At 41.2% G+C, this 26,654-nt stretch overlaps 1 protein-coding gene across 1 annotated transcript; it reads right to left on the bottom strand.

Moving 5' to 3' along the window:
• Positions 1-247: 247 nt before the first annotated feature.
• LOC112226830 (myosin light chain kinase 3) lies at positions 248-26,654 on the bottom strand. The gene is made up of 14 exons (XM_024391424.2): positions 25,731-26,654; positions 20,794-20,890; positions 19,760-20,309; positions 19,205-19,533; positions 18,550-18,655; positions 17,870-17,963; positions 17,460-17,569; positions 12,923-13,064; positions 12,706-12,776; positions 12,441-12,569; positions 12,130-12,282; positions 7,883-7,961; positions 3,030-3,087; positions 248-2,724 (listed from the first exon to the last, which is right to left on the bottom strand). Exons 1-13 carry the CDS (start codon positions 26,325-26,327, stop codon positions 3,031-3,033), a joined length of 2,514 nt encoding a protein of 837 aa, XP_024247192.1. The 5' UTR covers positions 26,328-26,654; the 3' UTR covers positions 248-2,724; position 3,030.

Below are 26,654 nucleotides of genomic sequence, written 5' to 3'. Positions count from 1 at the left end.
TGTGTTTCACTCCATTGCTGAGATCAGATTATTATTGTATTTTTTATTGTACTCTATCCTTCAAAACAATGACAATCAATGTCCAACAGACTAAAAAGACAGCAGTTTTACTGTTTACACAACTGTAAACCTAAGATAGATATACACCATAGAGGAAAAGTGTAATATATGAAACACTAGCCATATTTAATTCTAATAGCTAATAATAATATTCTAATTCTATACTTTCCAATAGCCAACATTCATGGAAGGTAATAAAGTAGTTTTATTTTTTAATTACAAAATGATAACATGTGGACAAGCATTGAGAAAAAGTTTGAACAAATAACAATAGTATCTATGGAAACATTTATGCATAACCCTACACATTGAAATAATTGTGTATAATGTGTCATGTATGTACTATAATTGGTTTTACTGAGCACATGAAAGCAAAAAGCATGCTTTCATTAAATAAAAAGTAACAAAGGCAAAACAAAAAAAAATCAAAAGAAAACAAAGAAAATACTAATAAAATAAGATTATTTGAATATAAAGTAAAACTGTTGGGGATACATATACATATACACACACACATGAACAAAATATAATGAAATAATGCAGGGTATGACTACAGGCATAAAAACATCATTTCTAACATGGTATTTTCTCTTAAGTGCCAGGATTAGTTTTGATAAATTCATCTGATTTAAACAAATAACAATTTAAAGTGCACATCCTAGAGCTTATAAAACCTGACCAGACAAGATCCATTCAACCCTTTTCATACTGTAGATTTACAAATATACTAGAACATAGATAAAACATCCCGAACATTGTCAGATTATTTTAGATTTAAATGTATTAATATCCTTGCTTGAACTTAGGCCTTTTTTGTTCTGTGTCTGTGTGAAATCAAAAAATGAGTATTCCTGCGCAACAATTTCCATTTTCTTTACTGAAAGTACCTCTTTTTCCAAAATACAATATAGATTATCAACAGCAATTTATATTCTATAATTCTATAATGGATCGAATGATTTCGAGAAAATGAAAACAGTATAACAATGCTTTCCCAGGCTCACTAAGTACCCCAGGTCTGCATTAAAAGTTTAAGCAAACATCTACACATTTGATCTATTTACACCCAATATCAAGAGAGCACAAAACTCACAGCAAACACATGACATTTGTCTGTCTATCAGTCAAGTTAAACGGAAAAATCCTTTGGTTTGATAAATACACACACAGTCCGAGGAAAAGTGGGGTACAGTACTCAACACGGAACTCTTTTACATGAACAGAAAATGAGATGAAATGGAGAGCAGCATCACAGCATAAACGTTGAGATGCATTGTGGATAACTGAGATGGAAATAAAGCTAATGAAAATGGATTCACACATGAGGGAAGAGAACAGTACAACTGTACGACAGGGAAACAACATTGGCTAAAAGTAAACATTTTTTTAAATCTGGAATCTAGTTTGTCTGACAAAATCAAACCCCCAAAGTATTTACAAGATACGAGGTTAGAGTCTGGTGTTATGTCATACTAAATTTGCGTTGCAGATGAAATTCACATATTGTACCTAGCATACTATCTTTCACGACACCCTCCAGTCTTCTAAGCTTTGGCATCACACTGAAATAGCACTTTTACAGTACATGACAACCCACTCAAAAAAGTACAGTATGACTGTCAGGTAATGTTTCCACTAAAACCAATTCCTTATTTTTGTCTAATTTTGACCTATCCTTGGATATACGTACAAAAACCAACAAAACAGCATATCTAGTGAGCTAACAGTTGTTCAGGTAACATGTATCGTCCATCCATCACACAGCTATGGTAGTTCTACAGGTTGTAGTTTTGCAGGTTGTAGTTCTACTGGTGTACAGACAGGTAAGCTCCAGTAATTCTACAGGTTGTAGTTCTACAGGTGTACAGACAGGTAAGCTCCAGTAATTCTACAGGTTGTAGTTCTACAGGTGTACAGACAGGTAAGCTCCAGTAATTCTACAGGTTGTAGTTCTACAGGTGTACAGACAGGTAAGCTCCAGTAATTCTACAGGTTGTAGTTCTACAGGTGTACAGACAGGTAAGCTCCAGTAATTCTACAGGTTGTAGTTCTACAGGTGTACAGACAGGTAAGCTCCAGTAATTCTACAGGTTGTAGTTCTACAGGTGTACAGACAGGTAAGCTCCAGTAATTCTACAGGTTGTAGTTCTACAGGTGTACAGACAGGTAAGCTCCAGTAATTCTACAGGTTGTAGTTCTACAGGTGTACAGACAGGTAAGCTCCAGTAATTCTACAGGTTGTAGTTCTACAGGTGTACAGACAGGTAAGCTCCAGTAATTCTACAGGTTGTAGTTCTACAGGTGTACAGACAGGTAAGCTCCAGTAATTCTACAGGTTGTAGTTCTACAGGTGTACAGACAGGTAAGCTCCAGTAATTCTACAGGTTGTAGTTCTACTGGTGTACAGACAGGTAAGCTCCAGTAATTCTACAGGTTGTAGTTTTGCAGGTTGTAGTTCTACAGGTGTACAGACAGGTAAGCTCCAGTAATTCTACAGGTTGTAGTTTTGCAGGTTGTAGTTCTACAGGTGTACAGACAAGGTAAGCTCCAGTAGTTCTACAAGTGTACTTCTACAGGTGTTTAGATAGGTAAGCGCTGGTAAACATGCAAGTGTACAGCAGGCTTGGTCCAGGTGGCCACAGCTGGCGCCGTCTAGTCATCATGCTGCTCAAAACATAACGGGATGGGAAACACTTCAGTTTCAGCAATGTCAACATTTTTGGACTGTATTGCTCTAATCTGAATTTCTTACTGCCTTTATGCACAAACATTGATGAAATGCTTCCCCCTGGTGGTTCCTAGGAGGACATTACTTTATTGTGGAGATTGAGAGCTGAATCCTGACTTGAGACGTAGCATTTTGGGGAAAATATTCCATTAAACTGTGTAGGGTGTTTACACAAATGTAGAAAAAAAATAAGCAGTAGGAAGTAGATAGAATTTGTGATGAGGAAGGTTTAGCGTCTTACCTCAACTCTCTGTAATGGGTACGCATGAAGATCGCCGGGAACAGTGACACATGTTCTTCTATAAAACACAAAGTTAAGTCCAATACTCGATAACAATTAGAAACAAAAACACTTCCTAACCTCAGCAAACCAATCAGTGCCTGTTTTAAAAATAGAACTACACCACTTCATAATATAGCAATGTTCTCTAAGGTAGTAAGCTGTTTCAAGTTTTAATGTCACATGCACAAGTTACGGTGAAATGCCTTTTTTGAAAACTCAAAAAGCCAACAATGCAATAATCAATAACAATGCAATTCTAGAAAAACATAAACACAGGAGAAATAAGAAATATGAAGAACACAATGCGTAAGCCTACTATATACAGCAGGGGTCGGCAACCTAAGGCACGTGTGCCAGCCTTCGATACATTGATTTCAAATTTGCGTTGGTATTCACTGCAATGTCATAGTTTCCAAGGTATGTCAATCCTGATTAGCCAATGGGCTTTCATGATTTTGCCGGAGTTTCATATTATTAGTTCAGTGCAAGACAACCCACCTCACCTCTCCCACAAAATTCAAAAACCAAGGCAGCACTGAAGATGAGAGATTCGTTTTCACATGGCTAGCAGCAAGCACACCTTCTTTTCTTATTTCAAAAAGTGCAGGGCACAAAATGTCATCAGCAGAGAAAAACAAGGCAGACGTCCACTCATTTATTGCCTCTTGGACAAATGAATAATGATTTGTTTTACTGATGCACCGGTCTATTTGCTTTCTTTGTTGTTAACCTGTTCTTTGTCGGACATCAAGTGTGCGGCATCATATTTGGAACGAGACATGAGAAAAACGTTAAGGATGAGGTCGGACAAGACTGAAGGAATCAAAAAGACACAATCCCCTCAAAGACAAAAGACGCGCCTGTGTCTGCCAGAACGGTTGAAAGCCGCGTTACCGAGATGGTTGAAAATGTATAGGAGCAGCAAACTGTAGCGTCAAAAGACGCACCTGTGTGACTCTTGATGAGAGTTTGGATGTGATTGACATTCCACGTCTGGCAGTTGTTGCAACATACGGTGACTCAGAGCAGGTACGTGAGGAGCTGATTGGTCTATAAAACCCGTGCATGGTACTACTAAAGGGGAAGACGTAGCAAAAGCCTTCACAGATCATTTTGAGGAGAGAGGTGTCGATATCAAAAACATATTCACTATTACACCCAGCTACGGTGGGGAAACAAAGGATTCGGAAAGCTGGCCCGAAGATAAGATTGGCCACCCCGTGTTTAAATGTCACTATATAAATCACCAAGAGAATCTGTGTTCCAAGATCAAGCCTGCGGGGCTAACGGAAAGCGCCTCTGTTAAGCGAGCTATGGAATTGTTACTTTTGTGGATATTCAACAGACACAATTAGTTGTAATGCACATTTGAAAATCACTACTAGCACACAGATCGCTAGACGTGTTAAGATAAATAGTAAATTGGCACTCCAAACAAAAAAGGTTGCCGACCCCTGACATATAGGGACAGTTCAAATACCATATTTACAATGTGCAGGGATACTGGAGTGATGGAGGTAGATATCTATAGGCGTAAGGACTAGGCAACAGGTTATAAGATTAACAGAGTAGAAGCAGCTTGTACAGTGCCTTCGGAAAGTATTCAGACCCCTTCACTTGGTCCACATTTTGTTGCGTTACAGCCTTCTTCTAAAAATTGATTCAAGAAATAAAACATCTCAGCAATCAACATACAATGCCACATAATTACAAAGTGAAAACAGGTTTTTAGAAACTGTTGCAAATATTTTTTTTAAACTGAAATGACTTATTTACATAGTATTCAGACCCTTTGCTATGAGTCTCGAATTGAGCACTGGTGCATCCTGTTTCCATTGATCATCCTTGAGATGTTTCTACATCTTGATTGGAGTACACCTGTGCTAAATTCAATTGATTGGACATGATTTGGAAAGGCACACAACCGTCTATATAAGGTCCCACAGTTGACAGTGCATGTCAGAGCAAAAACCAAGCAATGAGGTCTTAGGAATTGTCCGTAGCGCTCCGAGACAGGATTGTGTCGAGGTACAGATCTGGGGAAAGGTACCAAAAAATGTCTGCAGCATTGAAGGTCCCCTAAGAACACAGTGGAATCCATCATACTTAAATTAATGAAGTTTGGAACCACCAAGACACTTCCTATAGCTGGCCGGCCAGGCCAAACTAAACAATTGGGGGAGAAGGGCCTTGGTCAGGAAGGTTACCTAGAACCTGGTGGTCTAGGTAAGAGCTCTAGAGTTCCAATGTGGAGATTGGAGAACCTTCCAGGTGAACAACCATCTCTGCAGCACTCCACCAATCAGGCCTTTATGGTAGAGTGGCAAGACAGAAGCCAGTCCTCAGTAAAAGGCACATGGCAGCCCCCTTGGAGTTTGCCAAAAGGCACCTGAAGACTCTCAGACCATGAGAAACAGGATTCTCTGGTCAGATGGAATCAAGATTGAACTCTTTGGCCTGAATGCCAAACGTCTCATCTGGAGGAAACCAGGGACCATCCCTACGATGAAGCATCGTGGTGGCAGCATCATGCTGTGGGGGTGCTTTTCAGAGGCAGGGAATGGGAGATTGATCAGAATCGAGGGAAAGATGAACAGAGAGATCCTTGATGAAAATCTGCTCCAGAGCGCTCAGGACCTCAGACTGGTGCGAAGGTTCACCTTCCAACAGGACAACAACCCTAAGCACACAACCAGAACAACACAGGAGTGGCTTTTGGAGAAGTCTCTGAATGTCCTTGAGTGGCCCAGCCAGAGCCCGTACTTGAACCCGATCGAACATCTCTGGAGAGACCTGAAAATAGCTGTGCAGCAATGCTCCCCATCCAATGACAGAGCTTGAGAGAATCTACAGAGAAGAATGTGAGAAACTCCCAAAATGTTACCTTTATTTAACTAGGCAAGTCAGTTATGAACAAATTCTTATTTTCAATGACGGCCTAGGAACAGTGGGTTAACTGCCTTGTTCAGGGGCAGAACGACAGATTTTTACCTTGTCAGCTCGGGCATTCAAACTTGCAACCTTTCGGTTACTAGTCCAACACTAACCACTAGGCTTCCTGCCACTCCATAAATACAGGTGTGCCAAACTTGCAGCGTTATACTCAAGAATACTCGAGGCTGTAATCGCTGCCAAAGGTGCTTCAACAAGGTAGTGAGTAAAGGGTCTGAATACTTAGGTAAATAACATATATTTTTTTTTAAATTGTAATAAATTAGCAAAAATATCTAGAAACCTGATTTTGCTTTGTCATTATAGGGTATTGTTTTATAGATTGATGAAGGGGGGAAATAATTTTATACATTTTAGAATATGGCTGTAACCTAACAAAATGTGTCAAGGGTTCTGAATACTTTCCGAATGCACTGTATGTGAGTGGGTGTGCGTGTGTGTAGAGTCCGTATAAATGTATGTGCATGTTAAGTGATCAGATGATGGAGTGAGTGTGTAGGGCCCTGTAAGTGTGCATAGAGACAGTGCAGAAATAAAAGGTCGATGCTATTATTCTCTATAAGGAGTGAGTAGGTGTCCTGTAAGTGTGCATAGAGACAGTGCAGAAATAAAAGGTCGATGCTATTGTTCTCTATAAGGAGTGAGGAGGTGTCCTGTAAGTGTGCATAGAGACAGTGCAGAGATAAAAGGTCGATGCTATTGTTCTCTATAAGGAGTGAGGAGGTGTCCTGTAAGTGTGCATAGAGACAGTGCAGAGATAAAAGGTCGATGCTATTGTTCTCTATAAGAAGTGAGGAGGTGTCCTGTAAGTGTGCATAGAGACAGTGCAGAGATAAAAGGTTGATGCTATTGTTCTCTATAAGGAGTGAGTAGGTGTCCTGTAAGTGTGCATAGAGACAGTGCAGAAATAAAAGGTCGATGCTATTGTTCTCTATAAGGAGTGAGGAGGTGTCCTGTAAGTGTGCATAGAGACAGTGCAGAGATAAAAGGTCGATGCTATTGTTCTCTATAAGGAGTGAGGAGGTGTCCTGTAAGTGTGCATAGAGACAGTGCAGAGATAAAAGGTCGATGCTATTGTTCTCTATAAGGAGTGAGGAGGTGTCCTGTAAGTGTGCATAGAGACAGTGCAGAGATAAAAGGTCGATGCTATTGTTCTCTATAAGGAGTGAGTAGGTGTCCTGTAAGTGTGCATAGAGACAGTGCAGAAATAAAAGGTCGATGCTATTGTTCTCTATAAGGAGTGAGGAGGTGTCCTGTAAGTGTGCATAGAGACAGTGCAGAGATAAAAGGTCGATGCTATTGTTCTCTATAAGGAGTGAGGAGGTGTCCTGTAAGTGTGCATAGAGACAGTGCAGAGATAAAAGGTCGATGCTATTGTTCTCTATAAGGAGTGAGTAGGTGTCCTGTAAGTGTGCATAGAGACAGTGCAGAAATAAGAGGTCAATGCTATTGTTCTCTATAAGGAGTGAGTAGGTGTCCTGTAAGTGTGCATAGAGACAGTGTAGAGATAAAAGGTTGATGCTATTGTTCTCTATAAGGAGTGAGTAGGTGTCCTGTAAGTGTGCATAGAGACAGTGCAGAGATAAAAGGTCGATGCTATTGTTCTCTATAAGGAGTGAGGAGGTGTCCTGTAAGTGTGCATAGAGACAGTGCAGAGATAAAAGGTCGATGCTATTGTTCTCTATAAGGAGTGAGGAGGTGTCCTGTAAGTGTGCATAGAGACAGTGCAGAGATAAAAGGTCGATGCTATTGTTCTCTATAAGGAGTGAGTAGGTGTCCTGTAAGTGTGCATAGAGACAGTGCAGAGATAAAAGGTCGATGCTATTGTTCTCTATAAGGAGTGAGTAGGTGTCCTGTACCTTTTCATGAAGTCGGTGATGGAGGACTGGGTCAGAGAGCCAAGGATGCCTCAATGCTTCAGAGGCACCTATCCTCCAACTGCACAATAACACACAAACACAAGCAGTGAGATAAATGTAGAAACAGATGTAAAGCTCTGTCTCTTGGCAGACATTCCCCTGAGAGATAGATTTTAATATATTGCAAAATGTACTTTGTGTTAAGCAATACATTCTGGAATGAGGCAGATGTATGCAGGGGAGAAAGTAAGGTGGTACGGTCCGGTACGGCGTCCTGGCAAAATAAATACTGTGAGCCCTTTGACCTGATTGTTTGACAATCAGATGAAAACATCACGACTGGTTGTGTTTATGCCACAAGAAAAGCTAACACGTTGTAAAAGTTAAATGAAAAATCTTTATAATTAGGACCATAGAGATGCTATAGAATTTATAGGGATTCTAAATGTAATTCTTTGATTAGGTCCCCACAGCCGGCCCGCCCGTTAGGTAGGATTAAGCAGCCGCCTAGAGCTGCAGTTTGACGAGGGAGGTCTTTTCCGAGCTAAACTGACCAAGACGCACCTCCAACAACACATAACACCTCACATTACTCTGTCTAAAAACAATGATAACTTCTCTCACCCAGTGGCATGAGGGCTATTTAGGTGAGCGCTGATGCCGCCCCATGAAATCAGTGTCCGCTTTGTCCATGACCAGCGCGCCTCTCCAGGGTGCTGTTAGAGAGACGCAGTGCTGCGGTGCTCCACCAACGCTCCACCAGATTCATTTTACATAAATGATGTAGCCTACAGTGGAAAGAGTAGTAGCCTATGTGGTTTTTCTGTAGCTCATAGACTGGAGACTAAAATGTATAAGAATGTCATGAGACAGACACTTTTTAAATCATTAACTCATTAATGAGGAAGTCAAAGAAAAAGCCAGTTTTGGATTGGCTGCGACATAATCAAACAGTGGTGGACAGCAAACGGAGATGAAAGTAATTAATTTTAACAATTGTCTTAATTTAATTCGACTTCACTAACAACAATAGGGCTTTGCTAGAGTCTATTTTCCTATATAAAAAGAGGTAAGCCTACCTGATTGACAGACGTAATTATGCTGCCCTTAGATTTATCGGTATAGCCAAATCCTCCAATACCGTCACCATGCATTCCTTAAATACCTCCATGTCTGGGAAGGGTTTGGTTAAAACCAGGGCTTGAATTTAGTGAGGGTACAGTGGCTTGCGAAAGTATTCACCCCCCTTGGCAGTTACAAAATATTTTTCATTGTGAAACAAACATGAAATAAGACAACAAAAAAAACAGAAAACTTGAGCGTGCATAACTATTCATCCCCCCCCCAAAGTCAATACTTTGTAGAGCCACCTTTTGCAGCAATTACAGCTGCAAGTCTCTTGGGGTATGTCTCTATAAGCTTGGCACATCTAGCCACTGGGATTTTTGCCACTTCTTCAAGGCAAAACTGCTCCAGCTCCTTCAAGTTGGATGGGTTCCGCTGGTGTACAGCAATCTTTAAGTCATACCACAGATTCTCAATTGGATTGAGGCCTGGGCTTTGACTAGGCCATTCCAAGACATTTAAATGTTTCCCCTTAAACCACTCAAGTGTTGCTTTAGCAGTATGCTTAGGGCCATTGTCCTGCTGGAATGTGAACCTCCGTCCCAGTCTCAAATCTCTGAAAGACTGAAACAGGTTTCCCTCAAGAATTTCCCTGCATTTAGCATTCCTTCAATTCTAACCAGTTTCCCAGTCCCTGCTGATGAAAAACATCCCCACAGCACGATGCTGCCACCACCATGCTTCACTGTGGGGATGGTGTTCTCGGGTGGTGAGAGGTGTTGGGTTTGCGCTAGACATAGCGTTTTCCATGATGGCCAAAAAGCTCAATTTTAGTCTCATCTGACCAGAGTGTCTTCTTCCATATGTTTGGGGAGTCTCCCACATGCCTTTTTGTTTGCTTATTTTTTTCTTTAAGCAGTGGATTTTTTTTGGCCCCTGTTCCACAAAGCCCAGCTCTGTGGAGTGTACGGCTTAAGGTGGTCCTATGGACAGATATTCCAATCTCCGCTGTGGAGCTTTATCTTTGGTCTCTTTTTTGCCTCTCTGATTAATGCCCTCCTTGCCTGGTCTGTGAGTTTTGGTGGGCGGCCCTCTCTTGGCAGGTTTGTTGTGGTGCCATATTCTTTCCATTTTTTAAAATAGATTTAATGGTGCTCTGTGGGATGTTCAAAGTTTTGGATACTTTTTATAACCCAACCCTGATTTGTACCTCTACACAACTTTGTCCCTGACCTGTTTGGAGAGCTCCTTGGTCTTCATAGTGCTGCTTGCTTGCTGGTGCCCCTTGCTTTGTGGTGTTGCGACTCTGGGGCCTTTCAGAACAGGTGTATGCATACAGAGATCATGTAACAGATCATGTGACACTTAAATAAAGTCCCCCTGTGTGCAATCTAACTAATTATGTGACTTCTGAAGGTAATTGGTTGCATCAGATCTTATTTAGGGGCTTCATAGCAAAGTTGGTGAATACATATGCACACACCACTTTTCCGTTTTGATTTTTTTTTTGAAATTTTTGAAACAAGTTATTTTTTTCATTTCACTTCATCAATTTTGACTATTTTGTGTATGTCCATTACATGAAATCCAAATAAAAATCCATTTAAATTACAGGTTGTAAGGCAACAAAATAGGAAAAATGCCAAGAGGGGTGAATACTTTTGCAAGGCACTGTATGCCATACCCTTTGTTAAAGAAAAGGGCAAAAAGGATACCTATTGTCAGCTTTATATTTTGAAATAAATAAATAAAAAGTATCCAGATAATATAAAGTGTTCCATAACAACTTCATGATGCCTTATTCTAGAACCAAGCGTTAAAATGCCCACAAAAGATGTGACTGTGATGACATTCTGAATGCTGAGCTGTGGCATTCAATATTCAAGGAGATAAAACATTTACTTTCCTATTCTGTCCCTATTATTTGAGCCTTTCACTGTCGGAAAAGAGATGTTTAAACCCAGGCAGCTTTAGGGAAGCGCTTCTGTTGTTGGGTTAAAAGGATCCTCCCCTTTTTTTAAATGTTTGCCTAAAATGACATACCCAAATCTAACTGCCTGTAGCTCAAGCCCTAAAGCAAGGATATGCATATTCGTGGTACCATTTTGAAAGGAAACACTTTGAAGTTTGGTCAAAATGTATTATCCAGCCCAGGTGCAATTTAGATGTTGTCCACTAGATGGCAGCAGTGTGTGTGCAAAGTGTTAGACTGATCCAATTAACCATTGTATTTCTGTTAAAAAATGTGTATCAAGATTGCCCAAATGTGCCTAATTTGTTTATTAATAACTTTTCATGTTCAAAATTGTACACTCTCCTCAAACAATAGCATGGTATTATTTCACTGTAATTGTTACTGTAAATTGGACAGTGCAGTTCAATTAACAATAATTTAAGCTTTCTGACAATATCAGATATGTCTATGTCCTGGGGAATGTCCTTGTTACTTACAACCTCATGCTAATCGCATTAGCCTACATTAGCTCAACCGTCCCGTGGAAGGGACACCGATCCCGAAGAAGTTTGCAACGGATGAGTAGCCAGCAGTTGAAAATTGAGATTTACTGCCTCGGTTGAGTCTCTGTCTGGGTGGAAAGGTAACTTTTGAAAGTGACATTCTTAGATTCATACGGATGTCTCATATTGAACTATTTGCAAAAATCAACCGATTTGTTTCCAACAAGACCCTGATTTGACAATGGAGAAATATGGTAAGAATGCCTATTTCTCTGTCCATTCTTACCTGAAACTTCAATTTATTATCCACCTTTCTGGAGATGTTTTCTCTTGATTGCAAGCTGTTTTTCCCCAATCAACGCACAAATAAATATAAGAACAAATTTAATAGAGACATTGGTGATTTTATAAGTCTAATCAGAGTGAAAATATTAGGATACGTTATTGACATTGAACTGATTATATAGCTACTAACCAGATGTGTTAAACATTGTGTTTAATTTGTAGCATATGAATTGGGCTGCTATTATGTTCTGTTCTACCGACTATTAGCTGAGAAGAAAATTAGCCCAAGGCCAAACCTCTCGGGGATAGGAGGGGTTGTGGCAATTTTTTGTCTCGGTGCAGCAGAACGTCCAGAGCCACTCCAGGCCCATAAATGTTTGGGGTGCATGCGAGTGCGCACATTGGAGTTAAATCTACTTTCACCCCTGGATGTATGATACCTTTTATTGACGATGAGTAGTTTAGAGATGAAGTCTTTGGCTTCCTCTGATATGTCTGTAAATTCTTCCTCGTCAAAGTTCCACTGGCAGGCAAGGATGTTGTTCAGAGTCTCAGGGTTATTGTCGCCCAGGAAAGGACACAGACCGCTGAGACTGTAGAAGGAGAGGAAGAGCCTTCAGAGAGTGTGTGTCTGTGTGTCTGTGTGTGTGTGTGTGTGTGTGTGTGTGTGTGTGTGTGTGTGCTTACAGCATATATGTAATGACTCCCAGACTCCACATATCGGTGTCATTGTGTGTGTGTGTGCGCTTACAGCATATATGTAATGACTCCCAGACTCCACATATCGGTGTTGAATGACACAAAGTCGTAGTTGACAACTTCTGGGGCCAGGAACTCTGGGGTGCCGAAATTCACTCGCAACTTCTCTCTGGGCATGTATCTGGGAGGAATACATGTTAATTTTGAAGAGAAATCTATCAATACAAATACAATATTATAATACTCCATGCAGTGATACATCATATCATCTAAAATTATATGAATGAAACAAAGATCAATGTGAATTTGAAACCTACTTTCTGGCAAGTCCAAAGTCAATGATCTTGATTTTATTTGTGACTCTGCTCACACATAGAATATTCTCCGGCTGAAAGACAACAAAAAAGGAAACCCTTCAAGGTGAAAAAATATCAAGACGCAGGTAGACAAGTGTTTATCTGTTGTGCACAATCTGTGTATTGCCCTGCTCTCAATAACATCACTGCCCCTGTCAAATACAGTGTGGTTGTTTACCTTGAGGTCCAGATGGAGGATGTACATCTTGTGCATGTGCTGAAGGCCCTCACAGATCTGCCTGATGAACATGACCGTGTCCAGCTCCATCAGAGTGTAGTTCTCGTCGATGATCCGGTCAAAGAGCTCCCCACCATCCACACTGCGATCACACACACACAAAGACATTGTACACTCGCAGAAAAAAAGGGTATGGTTAGGGTACAGTATTATTCTCTGGGGTACAAAAATATAAAAATACGCATAATGTACCTTCAGAGGTACATATATGATCTCACATGGTGCTGTTCAGAACCTTTTAGGGTACATGTGCAGATAATCTTAGTATAATGGTACATTTTTGTATCCAATATTTTTTATATAAAAAGGTACAATCACTGGAGGCGTAGCTTAGTGGAGGCATGGCTATCAGTTAGTTATTTTTGCCCACCCGTGAGTGGAAGTGTTGTACCTATGGTTATGTTATGGTTATGGTCTATGGTTATATTAGTTCAAGTTTGAGCATGTCCGCTGCATGTTCTGAAGTCTTTATTAAGGCTTACATAAGATCATGTCACCATAAAGAGCTGTAATCAATATTATAGCAACCTGAACACAACACTGAGTGACCTTGTCAAGAGGACCTCTTGGAAAAATGGTTAATGTGTTGGCTTAAAGGTTGCTTGACCCAGTCCCGGTCGGGGCTACCCTTCGAATTTGATACACTGGTGTCAGAAGTGGGATGGCGGAGAGGCGTGTACACATGAGGGACTTGGTATAGAGAAGAGGTTTTTAAAAAACACTTAAAATAAACAGACAGCTTTGTCGCTGTGGTGGTACTCTAAAAAGAAAAATGTGTATCTTATGTCTCTTTTACGGTATGAACTGAAAGGGTGATGGGCGTTCTGAGTCTTTCCATGAGCCAGTTCATTATTGTGCTCCGTTCACATAAAAGAGACGCTGATTTGTCTCCCAAATGGCTCTTTGTTCAAAATGCTTACAAATCTACCGACAACCATGCACTTTTTTTTATCTCTTATGTAATCCTCAAAAAGTAGTCGACCATTCCGTTAGATTGTTAAATGCGCTTTCATACATTTATTCGGCACTTCTGGTGTGGACCAGAATGACGCACTCTCCCCACTATTTTTTTGTTTCTGCGGTGAAGATTCACTATCTACAGATAATTATCTTGTAAATTATCTGCAGATATTCGTTGCTTGAGCTCAAAGAGCAGTAGTCGCAGTATGCAAATCAGGGAACCAGATAAACGTCTCTTTCGCCGATGCAATTCGGTTCCCGACTTTCACCAAAAAGATGCAATCAAAAAGAGCCGTTTATTGGCGAGCGAGCCAACACTGAAGGGTACAATTATGTACCTATAACTAAGGGTACAATGGATGTACATTACAGGGTCAATATCAAACTGGGTAAACTGTGATTGTTGTAATAAATGACTTTCTCGGAGTGGTGAGGGGAAAAAAATGAAAACTAACTGTTCAACTTTCACAACACAAGAACTGTTAGATCTCTGAAACGTTTTCACAAACATGCATTTATTGATCACTTGAGTAAAGTTAATTGGGACCCGGTACTTATATGTCTAGATGTGGATAAAGCATGGGACTGTTTCAACTGTTTCTTAAGCATTGTGGATAAAGTGGCTCTATGGAAAACTGTAAGAATTAAACAAAAAACTGAACCCTGGATGAATCAAGAAATCCTTGAGGCCATTTAAATCACGGAATACCACATTTTGAGACACAGAACCCTAAGGAACAAAGATAGCCAGATGATTGAAGATGCAAAAAAAATCACATTTTAATTGCAACATTTGTGAGAAAAGGAATAATCCTAGGAAGTTGTGGCATTCCCTAAAACAGTTGGCATATAGTGATAAACAGAAACAAACTGCAAAATCTTGGGTCTTGAGGTCAAAGGACAAATTACGTTGGACAAGGAAGTGGCAACTAAAAAATCTTAATACCTTTTTCACAACAGTTGCCTCAGATTTCATTTAGAGGATACCTGGTTGTACTGGAGTGTATGGGGAGGGTCGGGACCCAGGCCGTTACTCCAAGATGATTGTACAGGCTGATGCATTTTCCTTTACAGCAGTGTCTCCGGCTTGAGTTGGCAAGAGACTGTTTAAACTAAACTGCTCTAAAGCTACAGGCCTCGACAATATCCCTGACAGGTTATTAAGATATGGTGCTGAATTTATTGCCCCCTTTGTCACCCATTTAGCAGGGAAGAGTTTCCACACATACGAAACATAATAGAGTGACCCTATCCACAAGAAGGGCAGCAAAAGTCACATGGGAACTATAGACCTGTATCTATTTTGAGTGTCTAAAGTGCTGGAAAGAGTTTTATACAAATTACAGTCTGGTTTATGAAAGTCCCACTCCGCTGACTAGACTATTGTTTTCAACTGACTTTATCAGGACTTTTCTGTGGAACGATAATGCTGGATCTGCACATGGCATTTGACAAGGTTGATCATAGTATCATGCTTTTGGTTTTAACAGCAGGGCCATTGACTCGGTTAGATCCTATTTATCAAGTAGAGACAAAATGGTGGATGTTAATGAAAAATTTCTAGTGCAGTGGTCACCAATCTTTTGTGAGTCAAGATTACTTTCACAGTCAAAAAACAAGTCGAGATCTAACGTTCAGATTTTGTTTTAAACATGACTTACATTTTTTTTAAACATTAGCCTAATAAAAACAGTTCTGTCTGTCTGAGGTTTGTGCAGTAGGTCTAATACATTATCACAGCATATTGGCTATATGCCTGGCCTGCCAATAGTGTTATTCTCAGACCAAGGCACAGCTTTTTATTTTACTGGACTGATGGTACCTGCATCTCATGGTCATGGTGCTTTTAACTGTGAAAAATGGTTTTCCCCAATCGGATCTCGTTTTTTTCCCTCAGAGATCCCAATTGTCTTAAACACACTGAAGTCAAACGTCAGAGATTTTGTTTTGAACACAGCAATAGTCTCAGAAGTATTCCTTTTCTCCGGTGAGACTGACCAGAGAGAGGGGACACAGTTTTCCACCTGATGAAGAAACTCGAGTCGCACCGCATCTGCCTCAGGCACAAATTCATGTTGTTCCTCTGACCAGAGAAAGTGAAATACTCCCCGATATTAAAATATACTGCTAATTAAAATAGCTGCTAATAATAATAAAAATGCAGGGCTATCGATACACTTGGCTACTCATTTATTGCATCGCGAGTGGAAGTAAAGAGAAGCGCATTTTATTCTTTGTAATATTGTTGAATAAAAAACAGTGTTGAAAGTGCTGATTAAAAATTAGACATGAACTCACTCCTAAAAACAGCAGCTCTTTGCTACATTGTAAATTGCTTTTGGATGTGGATGACTCTGCTCTACTGGTGTCCCATTAGGGCAAAGACTCAATAGAAGAGATCCTTAGTACAGTTACCCAATATCAGTAAATTGCATCCAGATAACACATTTAATCTGCATCATGAAAAACAGAATCCATTTTATTTGGTTCCAGAGTAAAAGCTGTCAAGGTCCACTGGTTTTAGTTTCAAAGTACTCATTGGTTACACCAAAAACATCAGTCAGCTACCTTGGGTGTGAATTGGATACGTACCTCCCTGGTGAGACTATGACTATGGAAGGTTTTAACAAAGATAAACCAAAAAACTACATTCCTGGACCTCAAAATATATTGATGTGACACCCTAAAGACTCTGGCAAGTGCGCTAGTTCAGTGTCACTTTGATTATGCGTACACATCATGGTTCACCAGCATCCCTAAACATCTAAAGAATACAGACAGACCAGCCACAAACAAACTGGTGAGGTTTTTACTTCAAATCCCCCAACTCATCTGGAGGTCAAGCATTTTAATCAGCTAGAGAAAATTGTCAAATTAATTCCACTTGCTCTGGTCCATAGAATCATTACTGACTAAGCCCCTAGGTACCTATCAAATCATTTACTTATATTACCGTTGCTGTTGAGTGGAACTAACTACCCCAGCAACTTAAAGCCATGCCGACCCCAATCACATTTAAAAAAAGAATGTCAGAAGCTGGCTGATGATCGAGCAATATATATCTTTTTCAAGTCTTTATGTAATATGTCTTTATTTCTGTAATGTTGTTATGCTTTCGCACCATGGAATTTAGGGATTACAATGGAAAGAAGTCAAACTTTTGTGTGATATCCCTGACACTTTAAAAGCATGTATCTGTTGTGTGTGTTTATTTAACTGGCAAATAATATCTATCAATCAAATTTACCACCTGGTGATGTCACAAGGCAGTCCAAAACAGCTCTTACACTAAAAGGGCATTATCATTTTCACAATTTCACGGTGTTATTCAAACCTCATAGTGTAGAAATGTATATAAAACACAGGGGGGAAAAAAATCACATTTTTGACTGCACTGGTCCTTTAAAGATGTGGGTTGAGAAAACATTATGAGAAGGAACATACAGCAAGGTAGAAAACCATAGAGATTCAGTACAATGCTGATAACGTTCCTTTTCATTCTGTGGAGGGAACGTACTATTCCAGCACCAGGATGATATCATTCCTGGACTCGTAGGCGGCGTAGAGCTGGATCAGGTTGGCGTGATCCAACTGGTTCATGACCATGATCTCATTCTTGACCACCTCCTGCATGCCGAACACACACCAACCACACAATGAGAAGTGTCAGATGTTCACTCACAGCTAGCAGGCAAGGTACGGCTTCTCTTTTCTGGGTCAAATTAAAAACATCTGAGGAAATACATCCCCCATCCACGTTGACTGAAGTGTCCTTAGAGCATTATGTTCCGATGTCTACTTCCACATTTTGAATAGGAAGCAAAGTGGGTCCGCCTTCAAAAAGTAGTTTTCAAGGAAGCCACAAGGATGTGTGGAGGTTTTTACATGCATGCAAATCATGTATCAAAAAAAATGTTGACTTTGTACCTTTTCTTTCTGACTCCGGGCTTTGATGATTTTGGAAGCTAGCGTGAGACCTGAGGAGTTTTCCATGCATTTGTGCACCTGGCCAAAACGACCCCTAGGAGAGAGCAAAGATAAGTAAGGTGTCGTTTCTGAGTTACACCTGTCTGTGTCGTTTTATGATTTATAATGGGAACGTTTCAACGCAACCGTACTCCCTCGACAGGGGTCAGAAAGACTTGCCAAAACTATCACCTGTAAGTCACAAATCCTAGAATGTTACACATCAAGATAATACATCCTCTGAATTGATTGGGATCTCACGGTCAGAACTTGAACTATCAGAACTATTTTATCAGTATGTCCTCAAATACAAAATCAGATCTCTTCCAATACAGGAAAGTAATATCATTTTGTGAAGGTATTGTATTTTTTATTGATTTTTCCTATAATATAACTTTGAAGCTATGAACCAGGGGAGAGGAGAAGAGAGGAGTGTTACGCAACTGAACATTCTGCCCCTGAACAGGCAGTTAACCCACTGTTCCTACCAGTTAACCCACTGTTCCTAGGCCGTCATTGAAAATAAGAATTTGTTCTTAACTGACTTGCCGAGTTGAATAAAGGTTAAATAAATAAAAATGCTCACGGACACAATGGCATCTAGGATTTGATACTAGTAACGCTCCGTTTGGAACACGTACCCTCCTAGAATCTCAACTCTGTTGATGGTGTAGAAGTTGCTGATCTGGTTGGGTTTGGCCGACACTATCCGATGGTTGAATGGAGCTGGTGGAGGAGGACTTTTGTCTAAAGGAAGGTATGAAATACATAAAAATATATTCTTATTTATTTATCCTTCATTTAACCAGTGAAGTCATTTTGAGATTGATATCAAGCGAGCCCTGGCAAACAGTAGCATGGAGGGGAAATATAAGCTGTATTGTTAATCAGTTAACATGTGCTCTTGTAATGGTACCTCAGGATTGTCATAATCAAATTATCACCCTGTGCTTACTCACACCCTGTGGTAAACATGACAGAAGATACAAGGTTGGTTATGCAAACTTCAGTTCTCTCGTACTTTGCTACTCCGAGAGAGCATGCTTTTCTATCCAAATCCAATAAGGGTATGAATATTTTCTACAGAAAGAGATAATTGCCACCATATCAGCAATCTATTGGATTTCATATTAGGCCCGAATCCTAAAGTGTGTTTGCGTAATTCCCGTCTTCCACTGAGATCAATGTGTGACTTATGGAATCGTGTGCACATTTCAAATGAATAAGATTCCGCCCACTTACCACCTTTGCTCCAGACTTAAAGCCACGGTACCCCATAAAGATGCTGGTCCTCACCAATGAAGAACGTTTCCCCAGTAGACTGCTTGACTTCTGTGGCCTGATCTTTCCCCAGCCTCTTCTTCCCCTCCACACGGATATCCACCCCGTCTGCCTTGAAGACGCCCCATCCCTCATCCTCTGGTCTCTCTGCTTCTTCCTCCTCCTTCCTCTCCCCCTCCCTCTCCTCCTCCTCTCCTTCCTCTACCCGACTCTTCTTGTGGTCCTCTACTCCCAGGTCTTCCTCCATCACCCGACGCTTACTGCCGGTGCTGCCCTCCTCCACCTGGTCCTGTTTTGCTGCCTCCAGAGACAGAGAGGAATCACTTTTGTTGTGGTCTTCACAGCTGGAACAGACGGACATGTTTTAGAAATGTTTCAGAAAATGTGGAATGTTGTTTCGCATGTGTGTGTATACGTGGAAGAGAGGGATCAGCACATAAAGCACAATTGAAGTAGGGTGAGAGAAAGGTAGAGTAAGATCGTGTGAAAAGGGGGACAAAGAGAGAGAAAGATAGTAATACATAGAATGAAAGAAGTATGAAGAGAGTGAGGGTAGAGGAGATACTGTACCTCTCGGGAATGGAGTTGGTGTCTCCTGGAGCCTCAGAGGAGGTTGGGAGAGAAGGGATATCCTTTACCGACATATCAACAGCTTCCGATGGGCCTTTAGAGAGTGTAGTGTCCCCCTCTTTCTCCTTCTCCCCCTTTTTTTCCTCTAGTCTTCCATCCTCCTCGGGCTTCTCTGTGGTTTTCAACAACTCCTCCTTTCTCTCCTCTTCCTTAGATTCATTAACAAGGTGGTCTTCCTTCTCCTTTTTTACAACCTCCTCCTCCTTCCTCTCTTCTACTTTTAGTCCATCTCCGGCAGCCTCCTCCTCAGACAATGACTCCTCTTCAGTCACAGGGGCCTTGGGGCCCTCGAGGATAAGGTCCAGCAGGTTTGGGCTGAGGGAACCCTCTGAGGCCCCTCCAGACCCAGCCTCCAGGTCCAGGAAGCCATCAGGGGTGAGGTGCTGCTGCTGGTGACCTGATGATGATGATGATGATCTCTCTGCATTCTCCCTGTTGAGCTTCTGAACCTCCTCTAGTAGCAACACCTGCTTCCTAAGGGAGATCGTATCTGCAGAGGAACAAACAGAACGTCAGAGGGTATACAGTTCAAATTAATTCAACCACCTGCCTGAACGTCACTTTGGTAACTTTAATCAGACAATTGCACAATGCCTCAGAATGTCAACACACTCCTAGTACCCTCCTAAGAGGACGGCGAGTGGTTGTCTGATGTTTCTGTCTGAACTTTTGAGCTCTTTGATGTTTCTGTGTCATGATATACTTGTTAGTACAATACTGTTGTTTACGTCTGACAGGAAGAGTGTCGTGACTTGCCTGTTCCCTTTCCTTTGGCTAAAAAGAAAGTATCCATTTTTCCTCTCCCGCTCTCGAAGCTTTCAGAACAGGTGTTGTTTACATCTCACATGTTACATGTTGTGAGTGCTGCTGTGTGGGATTTAGGTTGTTTTGACTTATAAAGGTCACTGTGTGTGTGAGTGGTGTATGGCTGTGATGTATTGTTGACACATTTGAATGTGCTGTGATGTGAGCACCTGCTGTGTCTGGGAGCTTCTTCTTTTTCTGTGCTTTCAGACCCTTCGGGCTCAGACCCGACTTCTCCTTCCCATCCTTCTTCTTGTGATCTTTTGGCTAAAGGAAGGGAAGGACGCGATATAAGATCATCGCGCTCTGCATTTGGTCTGCATGTCAACATTCCTTCAAATGAGGTCAGGTATGTATATTTCCCTTAAACCACTACCAGAATGCAATTACAATATCTACTGCTCAGAAACGTCATGAAAACATGTTTTCTTTGAGCAACTTAACACGTACAAAGTTTGCGGTGGGTTTGCTGTTTGCAAGGAAATTCTTTGGTCTGTGGAGCGTTGTTGTCTTGTGACTGTGAGTGGTCTCCGGGGAGCTGGGATGCGTTCACATGCAGGGTTTATCATCCCTTGAGTACCTTTAGTGGCTTTAGTAGAGGTAGTTCTCTGTTAAGAAGACCGACAGCATGGCAGTGTTAGTTGGACAGGGCGAATGGCGTGCAACATGAGATGGATAAAGACACAGTTAGGAAGGGTAAGGAGGAAGGGTGAGGGGTGGTGAGGGGGGGGGGGTGTAAGTTACAACTGAACAAGAAAAATGGAAACAATACATGAAAGAGTAAGGAAGAATTACATTAAAGTGACCGTCAAACATATAACATATAACTTATCAGTTGTTTTATTCAGGGCAGCACTCTGATACTGCGTTAATATGCATCAACATAAAGACAAACTTTGTTTCAGTCAAAGCATGCTGTTGATTGCACACAGCAGATGAATGGATAGGGTGTTACATACGTACGAGGCTGTGAATTTATAGCACATCACCCCTCATAGTGAGTAATAGCATGCAGTGCCAACCCTGAGCGGAAACATTTCGCGCAAGCAACCTAACAAGTCTTCTCAAACAGACTTCAGTAAAGCGGGGCTGACTAGTACCACAGAAAACGCTTCAGTCATTTTATGAGCAGGTCAACATCTTAAAAAATGTCTCTTGAGGGCCTCTTAGTTGTTGGTTGTGAGGTAAGCACTGCTCAGTAGTAAGGCAGAGAAGATATTTTGAGGAGAGGGTTTCCACAGTGACAGCAGTGTTTCTTCCTGAAGGACAAATCTGAGGATAGGGGGGTTGGGTACAGTGTGTGTGTGGTGGGGGGCTAAAGTGACAGATGTCTGTGGTGGACAGACATCTCATACCTTGAGTTGATGGGAGCTGGCCAGAGGCTGAAGGTAGAACCTGACGAAAGCTCTGACGACAGCGGGAATTCCTGGCGATCTGAGTCATACAGTAGCCAATAGCCAATAGCCAATCACAGAGGTATGGATGCTGCCATAACGTGTGGACTTATAAACAGTAAACATCTGGTTTTCAATGATACAGTATATTCAACCTGTATTAAAAACAGATTGTAGGGACCCCGCTCAGACGTTTCTCTTACACCTGCTACATGAGGTCAGGACTTACATGACCTCCGAGTTGCTGTTTGAGTTCTAACCTCAAATCAAGCTGAAAAGGTTATGTCTGTATCAAATGAGTCCGTTTTGTGCTGGAACTGTGTTGAAATGGAAGGACCCTTATCGAACCAAATAAGGGTCTGACTACATTAAAATGTTCCGATACCAATACCTATTTACAGTACCCCTTTCCTTATTCCCTAGTTCATCTACTTCACACTACTCTGCACCATGAAATGTGGAAACTCGTACACTACACTGTCTATGCTTGATTTGATTTTTAAAATAAAATAGATCCTGCAGGTAATATACCCTGGGAATGAAAACAGATACCTGCCTCGTATCCACCCTTGTGCCAATGATGGAGAGTGATGGGGTACCTATAACCTGTTATAAGGCTTTAATGCCAAACACTACTACCCATTGACTTTCAGTGTCTGTGCCTAAGACCACCCCTCCGCGTGTTACTGCTATTCACATTGTATCAACAATTTCAAGTGCTTGTTGAAGTTGGAAGTGACTGCCCTTTAAGCTCAGAGGAATTGGGTGTAAAGTTAATCTTCCACAATACAAACAGTGCCACACATTGTGTAACCCCGTGCAGTAGACAGTATTAATCAAATTCCTCTCTTTCTGTTGTCTATTCAGTCCAGTACCAAATCTAGTCAACCAAATGCTTATACTAACTTCCCTAAGATAAACAAATATATTTATTGTCACATACACCAGCTAGCTTCAGCCATAGTAGTACAGCATCAATGAAGTAAAGTAGGGTTAAGTGCTTTGTTCAAGGGTAAATCAACAGATTTTCACCTTGTCATCTCAGGTATTTGAACCAGCAACCTATCAGCTACTGGCCCAATGCTCTAACCACCAGGCTCTCTCTCACCCCTGTCGCTACCTGTTGCCACCTGTTGCCAATGAGTCCTTAACCAGTTAGATCCCTATTTAAGCCACATGCCTGCTTCTAGTACAAAGGCAAATACATTCTACCTGTCCAGCACTCCATCCCCAAGCAATACTATAAATCTGAAAACAGCACCTACAGCATATAGCAACTGAAATCAAATCAAATGGTATTAGTCACGTGCGTAGAATACAAGAGGTACCTTACAGTGACATGCTTACTTATGAGCCCCTAACCGACAGTGCAGTTTCAAAAAATACAGAATAGAACGATATAGAACCACCCCACTATTAAAAACTCTCCCCTATACAGATCCATCCTCTTCTTCCTATTTTGAGCCACTCAAATCTGAAGAAGTGCCGACCTCTGTGACATGTATCATACAGTGTTAAGTACAGACATTTAGATCAATGGCTGTTTGACACTGTTACTATGGCGGGAGGTAAACAATGTACATGGGGGGTTGCCCTGAATCAGAGCTTGGAGAAGCCTAATTACCATGACTAAACGGTCATGTGGAATTCAACTGCCATCAAAACTCGGGACCGCCGGTCTGGTGGTAATACAGTCACAGTAACAAGCCTAGTGGTGGAAAGTTCCCCACCAATTTTACCACTGTGTATAGGCTTTGGCACCTTCCATACAGTATGGCATACTATGCATGGCACTATAAAACCAGTGAAGATCGCTATAAAACAGTGGAGATCGCTATATAAGTCATATTGGTTTGACACATCCTCCAGCACTGCATGAGGAAAAGTAGCATGAGCAAAGCCACAATCCTTCCTTAGGAAACAAAACTCAACTTGACTAGTCAGCTTTGCTGCTCTGATCATTTTCCTCTGTAGTGGCAAAGTCATAAAACGAAATCAAATCATAAACCAAACATGACAACATGGAACGCCATGTCTACCTCCGAACCTATATACAACTGTGCAAATTTGTTTCAGGACATGTAACTTGCAGGTCCATGAGGGAACAGTGAACCCAGCAATTCATCTAACCTAATTTGCCGTCACATCCATATCGTCAATCCATTCTAAAAATATGAACCCAGTTCACATTAACGTATCCAAGTGCCTTAATAAAGCAACCTTTATATAGTCTACATAGACCTGCAAAAACACACCTCTTTGGTTAGCGCAGTGTCATGACGTTGGACTGGGGGTAAGGTTTAAAACAGTCATAAATACCTCTTCCCCCCTTTTCCCTTCTGCAACCTACTGATGTTACATTTTTTTTAAAACTTGGTTAACATAGAGATTCTGGGAACATCAGTATGTGAGGGGAAATGAACAATATTCTGGTAATCCGAACAATTGAACATATGCAGTGGTACTTAATGAATATGATGTCAGTTCGGTTGTCATCTGAGACATTCTCATCGATGATAAGATGACAACTCTACAGTGGAAAGTCTACATATCATCAGAGTTATCGGATTGGAATATTAGTTCAATTTAAATGCGTGAATATGAAATTATTTGTGATGGGATGAAATGTGAGCTTCTAAAAAGTGAGATGTGGGTTTTCATTTAATTTCAAGTTAGGGCTGCTCACTCAGTGGCCCGCCCACGTGAAGAGACAGAGATTGTAAACTATGAAATACACCCCTTTTCTCCCTTCCTATATAAGCCCTTGACGACAATAGAACTTCCTGTTCCGATGTGTTGGGTGACGATCCTAAGTCAGAATGGTTCAGAAAATAACTACAGGACGAAGCCAACATCAGCAGGAGCTTTGGTTGCGAATGGTATGAACTTTGAACTCTTATTCACTACAGAAGTGATACCTCCTAGCTGTTGAGTTAGCGACCACAGCTGCAAATGCAGGTTAGGAAGGAATAGACAGAGTATCCCGTCTATCACACAACGACGTTACTACAACGTATCCAATTGACAACCAGAGACATTCTTCAAATGACAGAGGACTCGGTTTGGCCACATGGCCTTCAATCTACCACCAACCTACTGAAGCGCAGCTCAGAGTAAATATTTATTGCATTTTCCTTTTCCAAATGGGCAGTAATTTAGAATGCATAAGATACTGTATTTACGATAGCACAGCTTCGCCTTTGTTCCTGTCTTCCCGCTCTTTCACTCAACCCAGCCCCTTTTCCGTTGTGTAACAAGTCGTCATATCTGTTCCGCCCGCTAGGGACGTTTTCCTATGACGTAATTTGTAATCAAGTTATGATTTAATTATGTGTATGTGAATTATGTGTGATTAGTTAGGTATTTAGTAAGTAAATGATTAAACCCAATTTTGTATGCTGATTCAAATTGTTAGCCAGGGTTCGTGCAGATAACCAAGAATTTACAACTTTCAGATGAGACTGAAGTAAGATGAAGATTAATGTTGATTGCTATGGATGTAAAATATTACTAGGTCTTTAAGAGTTTATTCGGAAGATAAAAGCTCTATAAATATTATTTAGTGGTGCCCGACTCTCTAGTTAATTACATTTACATGATTAGCTCAATCAGGTGATATTAATTATGGATAAATTGTTTTATAGAATAGCAAGTCATATCACATAATCCGGCATAGCCAAACACATGACAGCAGTTAGAACTCCCAGTCTCACCTTGTCGGTCTTCTTAGTAACTGAGCTCTTGCTCTTTTCTGCGGACGATTGCCTCTTAATAGCCATCTTGAGGTCTTTTGACTTGGAGGCCTTGTGTGCTGCCGGACCCATAAACATCATCTCCATAACCCGGGGGCTCTTCATCGTCTCCCCAATGAATCTGATGACCTGATGGATGCTGAGGACCAGCTTTTCCATCCCGTCCAGCTTCTCAGCCTGCTTCTCCGAGCGCTGGTCCAGCACTGTCATGATGGAGCTCATCTCCTGACACATCTCTCTCACCTCGCCCCCCATGCCCGTGCCCTGGGTTTGAGCCAGGGCCGGTGGTAGAGTTCGGGCTCCGACAGGGATATGGATCTCTTCCTTATCCACCTTCAGTGTTTCCATGTCCCTCTCTATACTGTCAATGTCCTGGGACATTCCATCCAGCCGGTTGAGGACCTTCTCCTGGATGTTGATGAGTTTGTCCATCTTACTGTTCAGAGACTCAATGCGATTCTGAATGAGGTCCAAGCCGGCACCATTGCAATCGGTTACGTTATCCATCGTGCTTGGCTTTCTTGAGGTTGAGTTATAGTTCACTACATTGGAACTCATGATAGAATCATGTTAGGACGCCCAATCGAAACAGAAAAACGGTCACGGAAAGGTTGGTGACCAATGTCCGTGAGATAGACGGGGAACCTTTTTTGGAAAATGTAGCCAGCCTTATACCTCTGTGCTCATCTTCAAGTGTACAGACAAGCTGATCTAATGACGGAAACGGGAATGTAATGCCAATATCTTGATGAAAAATAAATAAGTGAACAAAATTCAAATCCATGAAGTGTAAAACAGATACAGCGAGTAATGGTCACGGTAATCTGTGAGATTGTCCCTATGCCCCTATGTCGCTCACCCACAGTTTGACACCTCTGCACTTCT

The sequence above is a fragment of the Oncorhynchus tshawytscha genome, linkage group LG28, assembly GCF_018296145.1.
Source record: "Oncorhynchus tshawytscha isolate Ot180627B linkage group LG28, Otsh_v2.0, whole genome shotgun sequence".
NCBI lineage: Eukaryota > Metazoa > Chordata > Actinopteri > Salmoniformes > Salmonidae > Oncorhynchus > Oncorhynchus tshawytscha.
Note: the sequence above shows the minus strand (reverse complement) of the source record. Positions and strands in the feature narration are given on the sequence as shown.